Genomic DNA, 17099 nt, shown 5'->3' with positions numbered 1-17099 from the left:
GTTCTAATAAATGCTCTTCTGACAGATTTCTGTATTGTTTCGCAGACGGTCACACTAGATGGTTGCTATTACTCATGTTGTCTCCTTTGTTCAGTGAAGCTATGTTGTCTAGTGCATGACTGACTGTTTTTTATTCAGACCTATAGTGGGTCTTTTCAGAATATCTGTATTAATATTCTTGAAGCCTCTAGCACTTTTGAACTGTCTCTTGATCACTGGATGTCTATACATGCAAAGCAAATTAGTGCCTGCCATCCATCAGAGATAATAGAACATGGCCTTTCTACTAGGTAAATTCCAGTCAAATAAATAGAGAGGAAAGACCATCCTCTTCAGCAGCAGCTCACAGCCAGGTCATCCTGGAGCAACAGGAAACTGTACCCTAAGGCAATTTCAAGGTAGATGAAGGTGCTGAAAGCATTACTGCTAGCAGCTGACTTCAGTCTTAGTGACTGGGGAATTAGACATGAAATACAGAAGAACAGAAAAACGAAGGATTTTTTTTCTTATGTTTTGAAGACTGAATAAGTTGGAAAACTGTCTTTACAACATTTAGCCTTCATCAAATGTTAGGTTTTAAATTATTTGCAAGTTAAGAATAATAAAAGAATGATTTTTTTTTTTTTCTTTTTAAAGAACCTGGATTTATGCAACTTGTTCGTGTTGTGCAAATAATACTTTTCTAGCCACTTTTAATAAATAACTTGGCTGGTATTTCTAAAATTTTAAGCACAGCATGGTAACTGAGGTTAATGATGAGAACAGTGTTTGCCAGTGTTGAATTAAAGCTAGTGTAAATGTGATTATTTAACTATAAAGATTTCCAATCTTTGTTTCTCCATGGGCACTGGAGAGGTCAGGAGTTTAGCATTTGGACACATGTTTTTTGCGTTAGTTCAGTTAGGAAATTCCATTTCTGTTTCAAAGAATTATGTCCAGTTACATAATTTCCATTCCCTCTGCATAAAAACTGGTAATCCAAAACTGGAAACTGTATTTTTCAATGTATTGTGAAACTTTCGGAACAGTCAGATGAGGACAGTGAGAGCATTTAAGCTTCATACATATGGTTATATTTGCTGTTAGTGCTTTGCATAGCATGCTTTAATTTTGCTGTGTAATGCTTGCCAAGACTCTGAGACATAATGCAAACTGAATGGGCAATACAATGGGGAAGAAATTCAGGGTTGAGGAGTCCAAGGGGAATGTATTGCCAAACAAAAACAAAAAACAATGCACATAGATACTACTTCTATGTCTAATGTAGTGCAATGATAGCTGTATTTTAGCTTTTTCTTCTTTTTTCTTTTTTTAAAGGGAATTTTGGATCAACAAGAACTCTTGAAAGGTCCACAGGGGTCAGAAAATGCTCGCTTTGGATCAGCTATCGCAACACTTGCAGACATTGATTTGGATGGCTTTAATGATGTTGTAATAGGTGCACCACTGGAAAACCAAAACTCTGGAGCAATTTACATTTACAATGGATTTCAAAAAACTATACGTACAGAATATTCTCAGGTAGTTAAATTTGTTGCATAATGCTGTACTCAGTGCCTTTAGATCTGCTAGAGAAGAATAGAAGGATTTTCTATTTTTTTAATTTGTTACTGTTTCATCCTCTTAAAGGAGTACTTCTCATGGCTTATTTCAAGTTTTATGCCTGTCCTTACTTCAGCAGTCAGCATGCCCTCGTTGGTGTTGTGGTGCTTATAACTGAAGCGTAAAGAGGAAAAGAACTTGGAAGGTGCTCCATCTGAGGCTCTTAAAATTTTTGGTGGCTGCATATGAAATCAACTAATTCCCTATATATTTTTTGACACCCATTATTCAGATTTTTCATGTTGATGTACAGCAATGAAAATTAGATTAATCCCAGCTCTGTAAATTATAAATATGTAGTATTAAAGGAAAATACTTTCAGTGGTCTTTGCATATCCTATATGCTACTAGAACGGTAATTTTAGTGTCACTTTTCCTGCAGACTTTGATTGCAGAAAGTATTTGTTAGAAGCCCTAGTACGCTTCCTGTTCTTTGAGTTGCTTAGTGTGAGATGGAAAAAGTTTCTGGTAAGTACTAGCTGGCACACAACAGTCAGTTAGTTGATCTTCTCCCAGGACAGAAAAATCTAGTCCATTGTCTGTTCCAACGGGGGAGGAAAAAGTGCTTAAAAGCATCTGAGAAAACATGCACAAAAGCATTTTGTTTAAACAATACTTTGCATATACAGGGAATATTAGTGAAAATCCATTGCTTAGGCTGCTATCTACAGACTTAAGCATGCTTGTGGCAAACTCAGTAACCAAACTCTCTTTCCCAGAAAATTTTAGGATCTGATTCTGCTTTTGGAAAACAGCTCCAGTTCTTTGGAAGATCAGTAGATGGCCATAGAGACTTAAATGACGATGACATTACTGACGTATCAGTTGGTGCTGATGGAGATGTGGTTCTGCTATGGTTGGTAAACTCTTTTAGAAAGGAAGAACTTAACGATTCAGACGAAAGTGGAGCATTTAGTTAATTAAACAGCAAAACAAACAAACAAAAAAAGCTCTTTCATTTCATGTGTTCAGAGCTAACACACTTCTTGCCTCATTGCTGCTCTCATAGCTAGCTGAAAAATGGCATTAGACTAAACCTCTTTTAAGCATGTATCACAAAACCATCAAAAGCCAAGGCAGCATGGTGGGCAGAGCCAAGGTGTGCAGGGGGAAGCGAGTGGTGGGGGCTGCCAGGAGGCACCGAGGTGGGGATGGAGAGGCCAGGAGACACCCTGCCTGCTGCTGCTGTGCAGGCACATGATCCAGAGGAAAGGGGCAGCAGCAAGGAGTGGGGCTTGCTTGTGAGTATTTACAACAGCAGGTTGTACTTTAATAGCCACAGTATAGTTTTGATAGCTGAGTCTGAGACAGATGAAACCAGTTCTCACACAAACTGCATGACCTTCACTGGCTGGTATGCTGATCTGGGGGAGAGAGTTGTCCTGCAGGGTAAGAGCAGAGAGCTGTGAAAGAGAGTTGGCACCTATATCTGGCAAGAAACTCATCTTTTCTGGCATATGGCAATGTGAGTATTTCTACAAAATAAAGAAAAAAAGCTTTGCAGAAACCAAATCTTCTGTTTCCCTAAGTACTATGAGTTTTTCACTACTTTGAGGAGCTAAGCTAAAATGCATCTTGCTTTTCTATCTTTTGCCTGAGGCTCCCCATTATAACAAGAAAAACATCACTAAACTGCTACTTATTTCATAATGAAACAAGATTATTAACAATAAATGGTCATTTGGGGCCTTTGACCCACAATAGAACTGATGCTGGTGCTGGTGGCAGTTGCATTAAAGAAAATTATGCTCCCTTGGAGTATCAGCTTTTATTTAGATATGATTAATGAAATTGCTCATTTTTCTTTCACTCTGGCATTTAGTCTGATTAACAAGTTTCACTTTTGATTAAAGTGTTTGTTTTTATGTTCAGGATTCCTTTGAAACTGTTTTTCAAAATCTTGATTAATTACATGAAAGTGTTTTTTTCTGAAAAATAAGAATATTAATTAAAATGAAGAATTACTTTCCTGTGCCTTCTCAGAGAAGCTCAGTAAATTCCATAAAGGAGCAGAAGGTTATTTATCGCAGAAACAGAACAAAGGCTTCATTCTCTGTTACCTTACGGGAAGGATTAGAGCATTATTATAACGACATTGATTATCCATTGATTTGACATGATAAATTATTTATTGTCATAACTGTATCAACAAATTCACTTATATGCAAAGAAAAGTAATTTTACCTGTGCCATTAAAAAATGTTTGCATTGAGAAACAAGAAAATCAATATTACATTTGAAGATAGTAATAGATGACAGCTTCTGCATTACCCAGTGCTCTTGAAAATCACATGTAACCTTTTAAAAATATTTTTCAGGTCACGAAGCATTGCAAATGTGTCCATAATTGCCTCATTTAAACCTGAGAAAATCAGTCTCCTGAACAAGAACACAGAAATAACTGTCAAAATATGTTTTGGGGCTACATTTAGACCTGCTAAGAAAAATAATCAAGTGGGTAAGAGTATTTCAATGATTTGTCTTTTATTCATTTCTTCAGAAGTCCATTATTCAAATGAGTTGTGGAAATTCTAAAGATATATTAGATTGAATGTCAAGTAGGGAAAATCAGTATAAAACTTAAGTGCTTGAGAAAGTATTTTCAAGACCTACTTTCATCACTGGCTCGATAATCTTTGGAAAGTGAGAAATTAACAGTATAAAGGAGAGCTATATCCTTGCTGTTCAACAAACCCCAGAAAATGTCATTAGTGAGAAATTATTTTTTTCAACCTGCTGGTTTCAACAGCAGACTGCAGACTTTTCTTCTCTCTTCAGACAGAAACAAAATACAAACACACAGTAAAAATAAATTTCCACAGGCTTAGTGCAGATGTCACTGAGGAAAACATCTTTAGAGGACAGGAGAGCACCAAATATTTCTGGGACCTGCGCTGTCCTCTCATGAAGCTACACGTCATGGATAACACCAGTTGGACTGATTCAGTGCTATGTATAGTGCCTTTAGGAACTCATGATTGTGAGCTATAAAATAATGGTGAACTTCCACAGTGTATTAGTCATAATATGAAGAGAAGAAGACAGAAATTATTATGTGATTGAAGAGAAGATGCAGATTCTTTATAGTCTCCTCAGAGTTCAGGGCTGTGGTTGCAAGGCTCATTTATCTAGCGTAATCCTGGCCCTGCTGACTGGCTTCTTGCCTGAGCTGCAGGCTCAGACATCTGCAATGGAGACTGGATTGATTGCCATTTAATGTGCTCTCTGTGGATGAGAACTTACGTCAGGATTTAAACCTGTTTGACTGTTCTGGAAAACACAAGAGAAAATTTTATCATTTTGAGAGTGTTCTGTGTTCAGCAAGCTATGAAAAAAATAAAATACTTAGCGTGGTTTGGAAAGCCTGGTCATATGTTGAGCATAGTACTGAGATCATGGGCAGTCATACTCAGCAAAAAATGTACTGTTATTCTTCTTGTAGCTATAAAGTACAATGCGACATTGGATGCAGATCTCCAGTCCTCGAGAGTGACTTCTAGAGGATTGTTCAAAGAAAATAATGAAAGGTACATGCAAAGGGATCTTGTGGTACGTCATGAGGAGAATTGTGTTCATGACATCTTCAGTGTACAGGTAAGTGCTATTGCAAGCAGTCTTGTGTGACAAAAATAACCAGAGGAAGATGTTGATGAATTTTATGCATGGTTTATTCAATGATTTATGTTTCTCAAGTCCCCAACAACTCAAAAATCCTTAGTAAGATTCTGATTTCAAAGGAACTAATAACTGTCCAATTAAGCACAGCTTTTTAAAAAAGGCAGTTCTTAATTATGTACTTCAGCTCTGACATAACACAGAGCCCATAGTCCATAGTTTCAACAGATTTTAATTTCCCTCCCTTCTTAAGAACTAAGACGTACATGCAAATGTTTTTTCTCAAACTAACAGCGTTTCATGCAGACTTCTGGTGCTTACTAGCCCTAGGTAATACATCTGTGGGGGGAAAAAAAAAAAAAGGAAGTATTTATCTTTCCTTAAAATCAAAGACCAAACACAGCCCTGAGAGTTCCGTTGAACCCCCATATGATCCTAGGTCAGTTAGAGGACTTTAGTTTCTCCTTTCCTTTGCAATGCAAATATCTTTGCTGCTTCAAGTACATTCAGAGCCATGAGCCATGGTGCTAGAATAGTGTCCATCCAGTGGACAACAGGAGGTATATTGCGTTTTAGTGTTGCTCAGGCCCAGCTATTCTCTGTGATGGTAAGGCAGAGGGGAATAGGAATTTGCCTTCTGCAGACAGGTGAGAATGGCAATTGAAGACCAGCTTCTGCAGCTGCGGACAATCTGCCTGTTCCTTAGCCCTAGAAGTGACTGTGATTAATAGGTTCTCCAGAAATCCTAGGAAAACGGCACTAGGAGCTGTTTAGTAAGAGAAACCCACACTACTCAACTTCATATAATTATTTCGGTCAAGAAATGAAGCTTCCCACTGTTACTTCTTGTTTAGACTAAGTACGATTTTACTATGCATTCTCAATTTACAGTAGAATTATAAATTTTACCCTGTTTACTGTGCTGAAAGCTGTCATCTGAAACACGCATTTTACAGGAACCTTCGGATGCAGTTAATTCCCTTAGTTTGCGTATTGACATTGGTCTTGCAAACCCTGGCTCCAGCCCTGTCCTTGATAGATACTCTCCTGCATCTGTGGCCTATAGTGTAAGTATGCAAACTGACTATAGAAAAATGCAGGGCTATACACACATCTGTAATTTGTGGCCCCCACAAATGACAGAGTGCATCTAAGTGCAAACTGGTGTTCTCATTAAGTCACTGGGGTGAAAGTAGGCACCTGGGGGGCATCCCGTGGTTCCTTTTATACCTTTATCTGTATTGCATGGGCTTGCTCACACAGACACACATCAGCCACCATGGCATAACAAGTGAATTGTTTGAGTCATGTCACTGTTGATGTCAATTTCTAGTTGATAGCAGAGATGAAGTATTTTAGGTTATTATAGATTAGCCTACAATAAGAGAGTACATAAAAGAGAAATGGAACTCCTTTGATTACATCACATTTTTTTACATTAACAATAACCTGCCTGCACCATTCTTACAGATCAGTTGACATGTAGTAACACGTTACTCAGTGTTAACTTGTTCACGTGTCAGAGTTTTTAATGCCCTTCAGAGGGATTTCTTATCTGCAAACAAAGAATGTGCTTCATCTTGAAGGTGTTTGCTTTCCACTATCTCTAGCACTGTCATTCAGGAAATATTTTTTTGTTTCCTTAGATTCCTTTTGTTAAAGATTGTGGTGAAGATGAACTTTGTATCTGTGATCTTGTTCTGAATGTTCAGCAGAAAGCAGATGATGGGTAAGAGCTGAATCAGTTTAATTGTTTGAGTCGGGTGTTAAGTTTTCACCAGTTGGTGTGTCTGTAGGCTTTGGAAGAATTTCTAGATGAGAATGCCTTCCTAGTTCAACATCTACTTAGAACTAGCAGGGATTAAAAAAAAGCATAAGCAACTAATGAAGGAAAAAGAGGCATGATATGAACACAGATACAGAAGTAGGACTCTTGTCAGCTTAGACAAGCCCATGTTTTGGTACCTTAGGAATTGAGTGGGCATTCAGGAGATTCATGTCTGGCCGGCTACTGTTGGGAAAGGGAGCATGCTGGGAGACCATCAGTGCCTGCAGCAGTCATCTTGGTCCCTCCAGCAGGGAGTGGTGAGGATCCTGCAGAAGTCTGTGCCACTGGGAAACTGAGGTCAGCCATTCCAGCAGCACATACTCCAAGTCCATATGCAGATATAAGCATCTATGTACAGTCTGCGGAGAGACAGGGCTGCCTCTTCCTGAAGCTGCCATCCAAGTCCGCCACCCGCTCTCTTCTCCCCTAACCACCAGAGCTGAGCCTTGAAAATTCAGCAAAATTACTTTGACCATACATAATCAAGGTCCTGCACTTTAAGAAGACACTAATTCTGTTCAGTTTTAAGAAAAAAAAATCACAAAATTTCTTTTGTCAACGGGTTTAGAAAACAAGAGTGTTTAAGTGCATAGAACGTAGGAAATATCTTGGTGTGCTTGGTATTTGTTGTTGACTCCAGGCAATATATTTTCATGATCTACAGCTGTTCTAGTACCTCTGTTTACAGAAATGGACTTTATTTTCCAACAGCAAACAGCAGTTTGTTGTCAGCAGCAAAAACAGAAGACTAACATTCAATGTGAATTTGAGAAATAAAAAGGAAAATGCATATAACACCAGAATCCAGGCTACATTTTCAGACAACCTGTTTTTTGCTTCTTCGTCTTTACCGGTATGATACCCAGGCTTCCTGTTTGTGTTATTGCCACTTATTTTTGAGCTTCTCAGATTTTTTTTTTCTTTCTAGTCGTGCCTATCCCAGGAAAGAATGTATGTGCAAACCGTTCTTCCAGTTTATTTTCTTGGATACGAGAATTATTCCCTTTGGCGTATCAGTTTATTTAGATCAAGGAGAGACACTGCCAACTCAGCATAAAAGTTGGCAACCTGTTGAGTTTGACCTCATGTCAGTATTTCAGTCATCTTTCCTCACTTAGGCCTTGGCACCCACATCTTCTGCTTGACTCCCAACAACATGCTTGAATGCAGTTGCTGTGCCACAGGGAATTTGTATTTGATAAATCAAGCATGCAGCACTGATGATGTGGCCTTAGAGCACAGACTTTGGATCTAGAAACAGTGTTACTGCCAAGGCCATGTGTTCCATCTAGACAGTTAATCAGGTTGAAATGATTGCTATACCAGAAGCTCTTATAATGAATTTTGTCTTAGAAAAAGGCAAAGAAAGAAATGATACATACTATTTTGAGGAATGCAGTAAATCTATAAACTCAGCTGTTGCTCTCAATTCATGGAGGATGAAATCCAGACTTCAGTGCTTGGCTTATGTTGTCAGGCTGCTACTGGAGAGGTGCGTGATAATCCTAGGGGTGAATTCCAGAGCAATCCCTATACTGAAGAGAGAGGAGGGATAGGAGCATTCATCACTGCCCAAGAGTAGCATTTTCCTTAACAATGAACTGGCAGAAGCACTCCACACAGAGCTGAGGGTGCCCCTCTAACTCCCCATCCCGTTGTGTAGCAAAATTGCTCATTCCACTCATGCCGAAAGACCACACTGGAGCTAGGATTTTCATTTGCTTTAAAAGCTGATCTGCTTAGAAATATTTCAGCCTGGAAGTGAAGCTTTTGACCAAAAATGTGCCTGCTTTGAAGCAGGAAGAAGAGCTTAAGCTGAGAATGTATGGGTGTTGGGTTTGGGTTTTTTTGGTAGCATAATTCATTAATGGTTAATGTCTAGTAGGGATGGTTTTAACAAAAGACAGTAGATTTTAATTAATTCTTTTAAAAGTGATGATAACTGTCTTTGATGTGGGACGATGACATGCTAAATATTCTGCAAAGTAGGACAGAAACTCTTATATATTGTAGATTTTCCTACAAAAAGTACAATAGAGTTCCCCTCTACACACTAAGTTCCACAGTGAGAGTATTTATCTAGTTCTCAGGTCATGTAAATATGGCTGCAAAAGTTGTGGAAAAAGCTGTTAAAAGTCACGGTTGGAGGTGACCTATACTTTCCAGCCTGTATTTCTTCTTCCAAGTCCAGCACAATATCCTAGCAAGATCATTACAGCTCACAAGAAATTGCAAAGTTCTAGTCCTTGTCTCATGCTTCTCCTGCCTCTCTCCTGGTCCTGTCTGTGCCCCACTGCTGCATCTTTAGGAACTACTGCTGTAACACCTGTCTGTACCACTCCTTACCATAATACATGTCCTGTTGAAGATACAGATTGGTAACTCCCTCTCTGCTTTATCAAACCTGATACTAAGATGACTTTCCTTTCTGTTTTCTCTGCAGAATGATGGGACTGAAGTCTCGTGTCAGACAGGAGCAGCACAAAGTACAGTCATTTGCCAAATAAGCTATCCTGTTTTCAGAACAGGACAACAGGTACAGCTGGCGTTTTAAATAACCTTGAATGACACCAAAATATTTTTGTTGTTTTCCCCTAAATCTGTGTTTACTGATGGTGAGGGTTTCTTGGATTTGGCAACCATTAACTTCCCTTTGGGCTGCAGAGGCATTAAAAGAAGCAAACCAAGGGCTATACTTCTGTCACCCCCTGCCAGGTTACAGGAAAAAAAGGCTCTTGAAGCACATTGGTCATTACCCATGGCTTTCAAATGCCACTGTAGCTTTGTAACTCCTGGAGGGTGAGGGCTAGGAGGCAAAGGCAGAGAGCATTACGCATAGCCTGCTGGGAACTGAGTACAATTCCCATCAAACCCCTGCTGCTGCGTGAAACTGGGGTAGTTCCCTCTCCTGCTCTATGAATCTCATTTCTCCAAGAATGCAGCATTGCTTTGAGAGGAGAGGGGTGGCCCACACAACCCTAGGATAGATCATGTATCCTTTTCCTCATACAGACAATAAATCTCGGGATATACATTGTTTTATAGAACTTGATCTTTTATTCCTCAAGGGCAAAACAGAAATAGGCTTCCAGCCTCTAACACAATCAACTGGAACAAAAAGGAACTTGCTAGAAGGAACATAAACATGACATTTTATGGTGGCAGGAGAAAAAAAATAGAAATTTACATGCAAAAACTTAAGTTTGTTCTGAACTTTTAATGGCATTGGTCAAAGGGGACCTGTTGGAATGAATGGAAGCAAAGAGCGAATACAAAGCTTGTGTTAGTGCTAGTGTTTGAAAGCACATAATTGAAGCAATCCTTAACACCTTCTGTTGCAGCAACTAGCTAGTTTTACTCGATTTACAAATGCACATAACTCATGTTTGTGTAACAATGCCTCTTTGTAGGGGCAAGTGATAACAAAGCAATTCTGGAGTATTAGAAATTATGGAAACATTACACAGAAATTGGTGGAGAATTCAAATACAGAGGGCAATTCCAAGTTATTTCACATATTAATAATTATGTTGCTATTAGGAACTCCTTTGGATGTTGTACCATCAACATATTCACTGTGTTCCTTGTTTCTTCCATAGGTATCCTTTGATATTAGTTTTGATTTTAACCTGAAAAATCTTCAGAATGTGGCAGTTATAAGTTTTCGTGCATTGAGGTAAAGTATATAATTGTATGAAAGGAAGTTAGGTATTAATACCTTATTTGTATAAAATAATGTTATAACTCCTAACTTAAATGTGTTTTGATGAACAGCGAAAGTAAAGAAGCACAAGAATTGGACAACCAGGTCAGCTTATCAATTCCTTTGCGATATGATGCAGAAATTCACTTCACAAGGTAGGCTGAATAATGTAAAGAGTCACTGTCATTTTGCCAAGGCATTTGAATATAGTAACATTCTTGAAAGACCACTGAAAATATAGTGAAACTTGGTTTTCGTTTTGGAAGTCATAAGAAATTGCCACTTCATGAACAGCAGCAGAATTTGATGTTCTTCTAATAATCTTACATGTAAACAATTATGGAATGTGTTGTAAAAAATGATGGATCAATGTTTACCTTTGCACTGTTGTTACAGATGCTCACATGAACGGAAGTGGTATAAGAAATTAATAGCGCTTCTGGTTTTGATAATATAATCGGTACATACGGTATCATAAGATTGGGCCTGTGGGCTCAAATGTGTTGACATTGGATCAAATCTGGAGTTAAGATGATCGAACTAAACAAACAAAACAAAAAGAAAGATCTACCCCAGCTCAAACTCTCAGCAAGGAGTCGGGGAGGGAGAAGGAAAAAAAATATGAACATATCTGCTGAATCTGGGCCAAAACCAAAAATGCTTATTGGCAATTTGAGATAATGATTTGAACCAAAACCTGAGGTGCACACAGCAGATTTCATTAAAAAAGAAAAACAAAGTCTTTCCCAATTACTGAATTACCAGGATAAACCACATGTAGTTATATTTTGTGCATTTGGTCACCATTCTTGGTGGGAAAAATGCTTTTGCATCCTGAGGCATTCCAAAATTTGTAAACATAAACTGCAAGAAAATAAATAGTAATTATTCAAAGAAAGAGAGAAATTTGAAAAAGAGGAGGCTGCTTAAAAAAATGCGCACCAACAATGAATCCAGGAAATTAATATTCAAAGACCATCATAACTACAAGAACTGTTGACTACGTAGGATGACCTGAGCTGGAATAGGGACCACAATAGCAAAGCTGAGTTTAATAACCTGCTTTGAAGCAGCAGTTTCAGAATATTTGAAGGCCCTTAATTCACTGTGCCTAAATGCACCAATTCTGCGGTCATGCAGAATTTTTTAGAGTATTTTAATTGCAGAGAAGTATTTGTGTCAGTGAAGCAAGTTCTTTCAGCTCCTTGAGAAATGTCTCATGAGACTTCAGCAGAAGCAGTGTTTGTTACTGAAATTAGCAGCAGCACAGAGACTACAGGAACATCTGACCAGGTGGCCAGCACAGCAACTTCAGCAGCCATCTAGGAAACTGAGATGGTGCAAAGTTGAATCAGCAGATTTAATTAGCTGAGAAATATGTACAGAAATTCAACGCTTGAGGAAAGGCCAGGCATAAAATATATAGAAGAGTTACTCAAGAAAAAACAGGGGTTTGAATTCAGGTGCATCTCCCAAGTATGAGAAAATGCAATTTCATATGCAAGTCAAGGCATGAAGAAATCTGTACTGCCAGAAAAGGATTAGTTATTCTTGGAGATGAATCAATTTAAGAAAACTAAAGGAAGTACACATTAAGCCAAGGTACAATTTCAAATGCTTGCCTTGAACTTAGTTAATTTTAACACTGTTCCACTAAGAATATACCTATCTGGAGATAGTTCCTTCTTGAGGCTAGTAATACAGCCAAGAAGTTACATCTTAAAACACAAGGGTTGAGAGAAAAAGTGTTGTCTTGCTGAAGTGAAGCCTTTCTGGGGAAAATCCCCTAATATGAGTTTCCAGGAGAAGAGGTGGAAATCAGTTTCACCCATGACTCCTGCAAGGACAAGGAAGCTGATACTGTGCATCCTGGAAGGACTGGAGATAGGAGCAATAAGGAAACAGAAAATGCATCACACAGGTTTGCCTAGGAGCCCTTGTGAGGAGGCCCTTCAAGGAAGGGGCCCAGGGCAGGAAGCATGGGGGATTGAAAAGGATCCACGATGAAATATGGAGGACCATAACTGAGAATGAAGCACCTCTGTGAGACTGCAGATGTGTTAATTTGGGATTGTACCCAGATCAAACAGGGAGAGCAGCACTGGCAAAGAGGATGGATTTGCACTTTGTGCTACAGGAAGAGCTGATGTAGGAATCATGATAGCTCCTGCTCCTTCCTGATTCACTCCCCAGCTTGCTTTTTGACTGCTCAAATTAGCCTCCTAATGAAAGATAACGATGAAGTGCAGACACAGTTCTGGGACAGTTCAGCAGAGAAGCTGCTCACAGGTAGCACATGGAGGTGCGGCACTACACAGGGATGCTTTCATCATCTCTGAGCATGGTCTCAGCTGGCTGAGCTCCTCAAGCATCCACAGGCCCTCACACCACATCCTTCTGTCATACACCTGTGATTTCATGCTGTGGTGGGCTGCAACCGCCCTCATGTTACTTTGGAAATTTAAAATTTTGAAACCCATATGTACTAACAAAAGTGGCCCAGACGGGATGCGATGTGCACCATGTACACAAGCAGGATGCTGAGTGTGCTTTCACAGCAAGGCAGTGTGGAAACAAGCCTGACCGTGGTCTGTGGCGTTAGGATCTGTTGGTATTTGCTGTTATGGATGTACCCAAGGGGACCACCAGAGGCCCTTTGTGAGGAGAGAGACCACTGCAATACTGAAAGTTGGGGCTTGTGTGTCTGGGACAGGAGTTTGCAATCTGGCACTGAAGCACCATGGGTTGCAGAAGGCTGAGGTCTCATCCAGCCCTCCCATCTTATCTTCACATGTTCACTCCAGCTGTGGGCTTTAGTACAGTGCCATGTATTTTCTTAAATAACTTTGTAAAATAAAAACAGTGGTACAAATGACTGATTTTTTCTCAGACTGTACTTGTAACCTGTTCCACTAAGGCGCATCCAGTAACATATGTTTTCAAAGCAGCTGCCAAATTGAAATGTATTGTTTTATGGTTGTTAACTAGGCTTGCCAACATCAACTTCTATGAAGTGTACTCTGGTCGTAACATTCCTTCCACTGTGAATAATTTTGAAGATATCGGCCCCACGTTCAACTTCTCAGTTAAGGTTAGTAAATGTTTCTGGTTCTGGTTTGAGAAGCTGCCTTACCGCCTCTTGTAGCCTGGTCCCAAATGTAGCTGAAAAAACACTCCTGATTTCACTGTCTGATTTTGATGCTTTTGAATCAGTCATGTAAGAAAAAAAATTACAAATAGCTGGGGGATAAACGCTTACAGTCTTTATGGGGTTAAGGATGAAATTTGCACTTACTGCACAAGTAGTATGGGGAGGGATTGATCCTGCACTGTTTACATATTTAGAAGATAGTTAATGCTTAACTTTAGGCCAATTTCCACTGTTTTTTCACAGAGCATGTTTGTCTTCTGCTGACTTGATAAAGGAAAACAAGTCTTCACAGGCTTGGACTTTGAAACTTGAAGTTTGGCGAGGGTTAAGTGCTCAAAGCAGATGGAAGGACTAGCCAGATCATAGCATTTGTTACGTAATTTAGAAAAACTTAGATCCAAATATGCAACATGGAAGAAACTTAAATTATATTCCATTTACATTCCTGTAACTGCTTCTCTAGAGGACTAAATAACAGGCCTATTGGCTGTGGCAGAACATTTGCTTTTTGAAACATATTTCACAGAGTTAATAAGAGCTTTGCTAAGAATACAGACAGGGGTCTGAGGCTATACAGTACACTTTCTGCTTTACTGTTGGCATTATGTAATTACTACCCTCGTAAGTGTCTTCGTACAAAAAACATTAATGTAAAATGAGTGAAGTTCTTCCATACTCATCTGTGATTTCTGATTTTCTTGGTATATTAACTAATTCATGCATTTTTGAGTATAACTACCTGAATTAATTGTGAGTTACTTGCTTCACAGGTAACAACAGGAAGTATCCCAGTAAAGATGGCATCTGTAAAAATCTATATTCCAGAACTGACCAGCAAAGACAACCCACTGATGTACATAACTGCTGTCACCACAGATCAGGTGATCACTGAATTACATCAACTGATGTATTTTGGGGTTTAAACAGTACCATAAACATCAGTTATTTCCCTCACAATATGACTGAGATTCAGAGAATCTATGCCCTTTCTCCTTGTCCCTTTCCCATAAAGGGAAGGGAGAGGACCACGATATCACCAGTACACTAGTCTATTGCTTGGCAGATGTGGATTATCTTGATGGTCCAGGCCTGACTTTTCATATGACCCTGGAACTCTTCAGCCAGATTCTTTTCCAAGTTACTGGGAAGGTTATAGTAAAAATGGAATTTTTTGACTGGGACAAAACCTTAGCGTCAATCTAGGCAGAAAAAAATTAATGTAAGAGATGTTTAATTCTGACCAAAACCACATGCAGTCTTGTAGTTTCCACAATCTAGCCTTCACCACCACCATCTCACCCCAGAAACATATATTATTATAATGACTATAAACTCCTGAGTGTGATGTCATCCAGTTTCGTTCCTGACATATTTCCTAGGCCAGAGGTGTTACTTGTCAAGCTCAGACAAATCCACTGCAAATAGGGAGAAGACCTTATTCTCCATCTTTCACAAAAGAGAACTTCAGAGCTTCTAAAGAACTGGTGAGTAAGACTCAAGGCTGCAGTACCACAGGACAGGGGGGCACAGCTGTGGTGGGGGTGGCATTTCTCATTCACAGTGCAGGAGTGCAGCCTATGGATGTTCTCACACATACTGCATCTGCCTTAGAAGAAAAGTTGCATATTCTTCACAGCCTGCAAGCCCTTAATTTGTATGCACAGATTGGCAAAGGCAAGAGCAAAAAATGTAGATGTTAAAAGAACATTTGTTAAAGTGTATTTTTAATGCATGCTTCTCCTTGCTGTTTTCTGTGGAAGAACTGTAAGAACGTGAAGTGCAGTACCATCACATGCAAACTGGAAGATGTTATGCTGAAGGGAGAGTACTTTGTGAATGTGTCCACCAGAATCTGGAACGGAACCTTTGCTGCTGTGAGTATCAGCTGCATCTTCATGAAGGATCCAGTACTCAAAATTTTCTAACTCCTGATTTTTTTCAAAGTTCAGTAAACAGACCTTCCAATCTAGGAAGACCTTCCTTTACTTTACATTGTTGCGTGCACAAAGCTTAAGAAAATTCTGTGATAATGCAATCTTCACAGCTGAAAAAAACATCTTCTGCATCTGCTAAATTCATTCAAGGGGAGCTATAGTTTCCACAAAACTCAGTACAGGACAGCAGAGTACAGTATCATCATTGCCTGGAAAATAATGTTGCTTTTAGCTTTCAAACATCGCAGTTTATGTAGTGATCATTTTAAGTTACATCAATATCAAAAGCCTGTTAGTGCTGCCAGTTTTATTTGTTAGAAAAAGTGTGGAAATTTATTTTTTCTTTTTATTAGAGTTAGTGTCAAGGATGCTTAAAAATATCCATCAGTAATATCTCGGCTCTCCCATTTTAAATTACCATGTGTCCTCCAGGATATAACTCATCATGAATTACCAGACTTTTGAAATGAGACCATGTTTGCTTCTTAGCTAGGCAACCAACCAGTCTTGCAGTCCTGGGTTTGCCTAGTGTCAGGAACATGACGCAGTCTCTTAGTTTGTCTGGCGAGGCTTGTGGCAGGTATTGACGTTTAACAGCAGGGCTGTTGTCAGCTTTAGTATTCATCTCAAAAGGAAAAGGTCAGATTGATAATGTAATATACTTATGCAATTGTGTGAAGCAAAGCATCTGTCTGTCTTTAAAGTTTGTATTTTTCAAATCAGCTGGGTGAAGACCACTTGTTAGTGCTGTCAAGTACACAGAAGGTGGAGACCTGAATGAAATGTTGCAGTCATTGCAGGAGAGATGGGATGGAAAGATTGTTTGTCACAGGTTTCCTCTCATCTCCCATTTTGTTATTTTCTGTTTGATTGTCAATGTTCAGTGCAAATAATCTTGCAGTCACTCAACAGTGCATGACATCAGCCTCTTTATTTTATGGCAATCAGTCATTGTCCAGGAAGGGGATAGCAAGCTTGCTGGTACCTGCTAAGCAAACCAAAGAAAGATGCATTTAGGAATTTAAAAAGAGCTTTGAATAGTTGCAGGCAAGTTTTTAAACATTGAGGAGCACAGGACAGACCAGTTGGGCAGACGGCCACAGTGCAGTCGTGCGATGACAATATGCTACAGGGACTGTCAATTTGTTGTGCATGGGCTGCTGTGGACCCACGGTTTCTTACATTCCCTGTGTCAAGCCCACTGTACCTGGCCCTGCCACAGGGAAATGTCTGTGGAGGCAGAATGACAGATCAAAATGACAGACA

The 17099-nt window shown here is 39.3% G+C and overlaps 2 protein-coding genes across 10 annotated transcripts in view; one reads left to right on the top strand and one right to left on the bottom strand.

The window, feature by feature from the left end:
- The window catches only part of ITGA2 (integrin subunit alpha 2), a 66894-nt gene that overhangs the window by 41594 nt on the left and 8201 nt on the right, over positions 1-17099 (top strand). For both annotated transcript variants that reach the window (XM_065860275.2, XM_065860274.2), the window contains 14 exons: positions 1318-1521; positions 2322-2458; positions 3921-4060; positions 5045-5196; positions 6174-6284; positions 6864-6946; positions 7757-7898; positions 9489-9581; positions 10645-10721; positions 10820-10903; positions 13737-13839; positions 14670-14780; positions 15279-15383; positions 15660-15773. In XM_065860275.2, the coding sequence (XP_065716347.1) occupies positions 1318-1521; positions 2322-2458; positions 3921-4060; positions 5045-5196; positions 6174-6284; positions 6864-6946; positions 7757-7898; positions 9489-9581; positions 10645-10721; positions 10820-10903; positions 13737-13839; positions 14670-14780; positions 15279-15383; positions 15660-15773 (1656 nt within the window). The remainder of the gene's footprint in view (positions 1-1317; positions 1522-2321; positions 2459-3920; positions 4061-5044; positions 5197-6173; positions 6285-6863; positions 6947-7756; positions 7899-9488; positions 9582-10644; positions 10722-10819; positions 10904-13736; positions 13840-14669; positions 14781-15278; positions 15384-15659; positions 15774-17099) is intronic.
- LOC136114756 (molybdopterin synthase catalytic subunit) overlaps positions 3754-17099 on the bottom strand; it is a 30908-nt gene continuing 17562 nt past the window's right edge. For 4 of the 8 annotated variants that reach the window (XR_011736565.1, XM_065860277.2, XM_071802428.1 and 1 more), the window contains one exon: positions 15607-16821. Coding sequence is in view for 4 of the 8 variants with exons in the window: in XM_071802428.1 (XP_071658529.1) it covers positions 16735-16821 (87 nt within the window). In the remaining 4 variants the exon portion in view is untranslated. Of the gene's footprint in view, positions 8581-15606; positions 16822-17099 lie in introns of those variants that run through there. The other 4 variants (XR_011736566.1, XM_071802427.1, XM_071802431.1 and 1 more) reach the window with 2 other exon arrangements.

Source organism: Patagioenas fasciata, chromosome Z (genome assembly GCF_037038585.1).
Source record: "Patagioenas fasciata isolate bPatFas1 chromosome Z, bPatFas1.hap1, whole genome shotgun sequence".
Taxonomy (NCBI): domain Eukaryota; kingdom Metazoa; phylum Chordata; class Aves; order Columbiformes; family Columbidae; genus Patagioenas; species Patagioenas fasciata.
The sequence above is the reverse complement of the archived record's forward strand: the minus strand, read 5'-3'. Positions and strand labels throughout refer to the sequence as shown.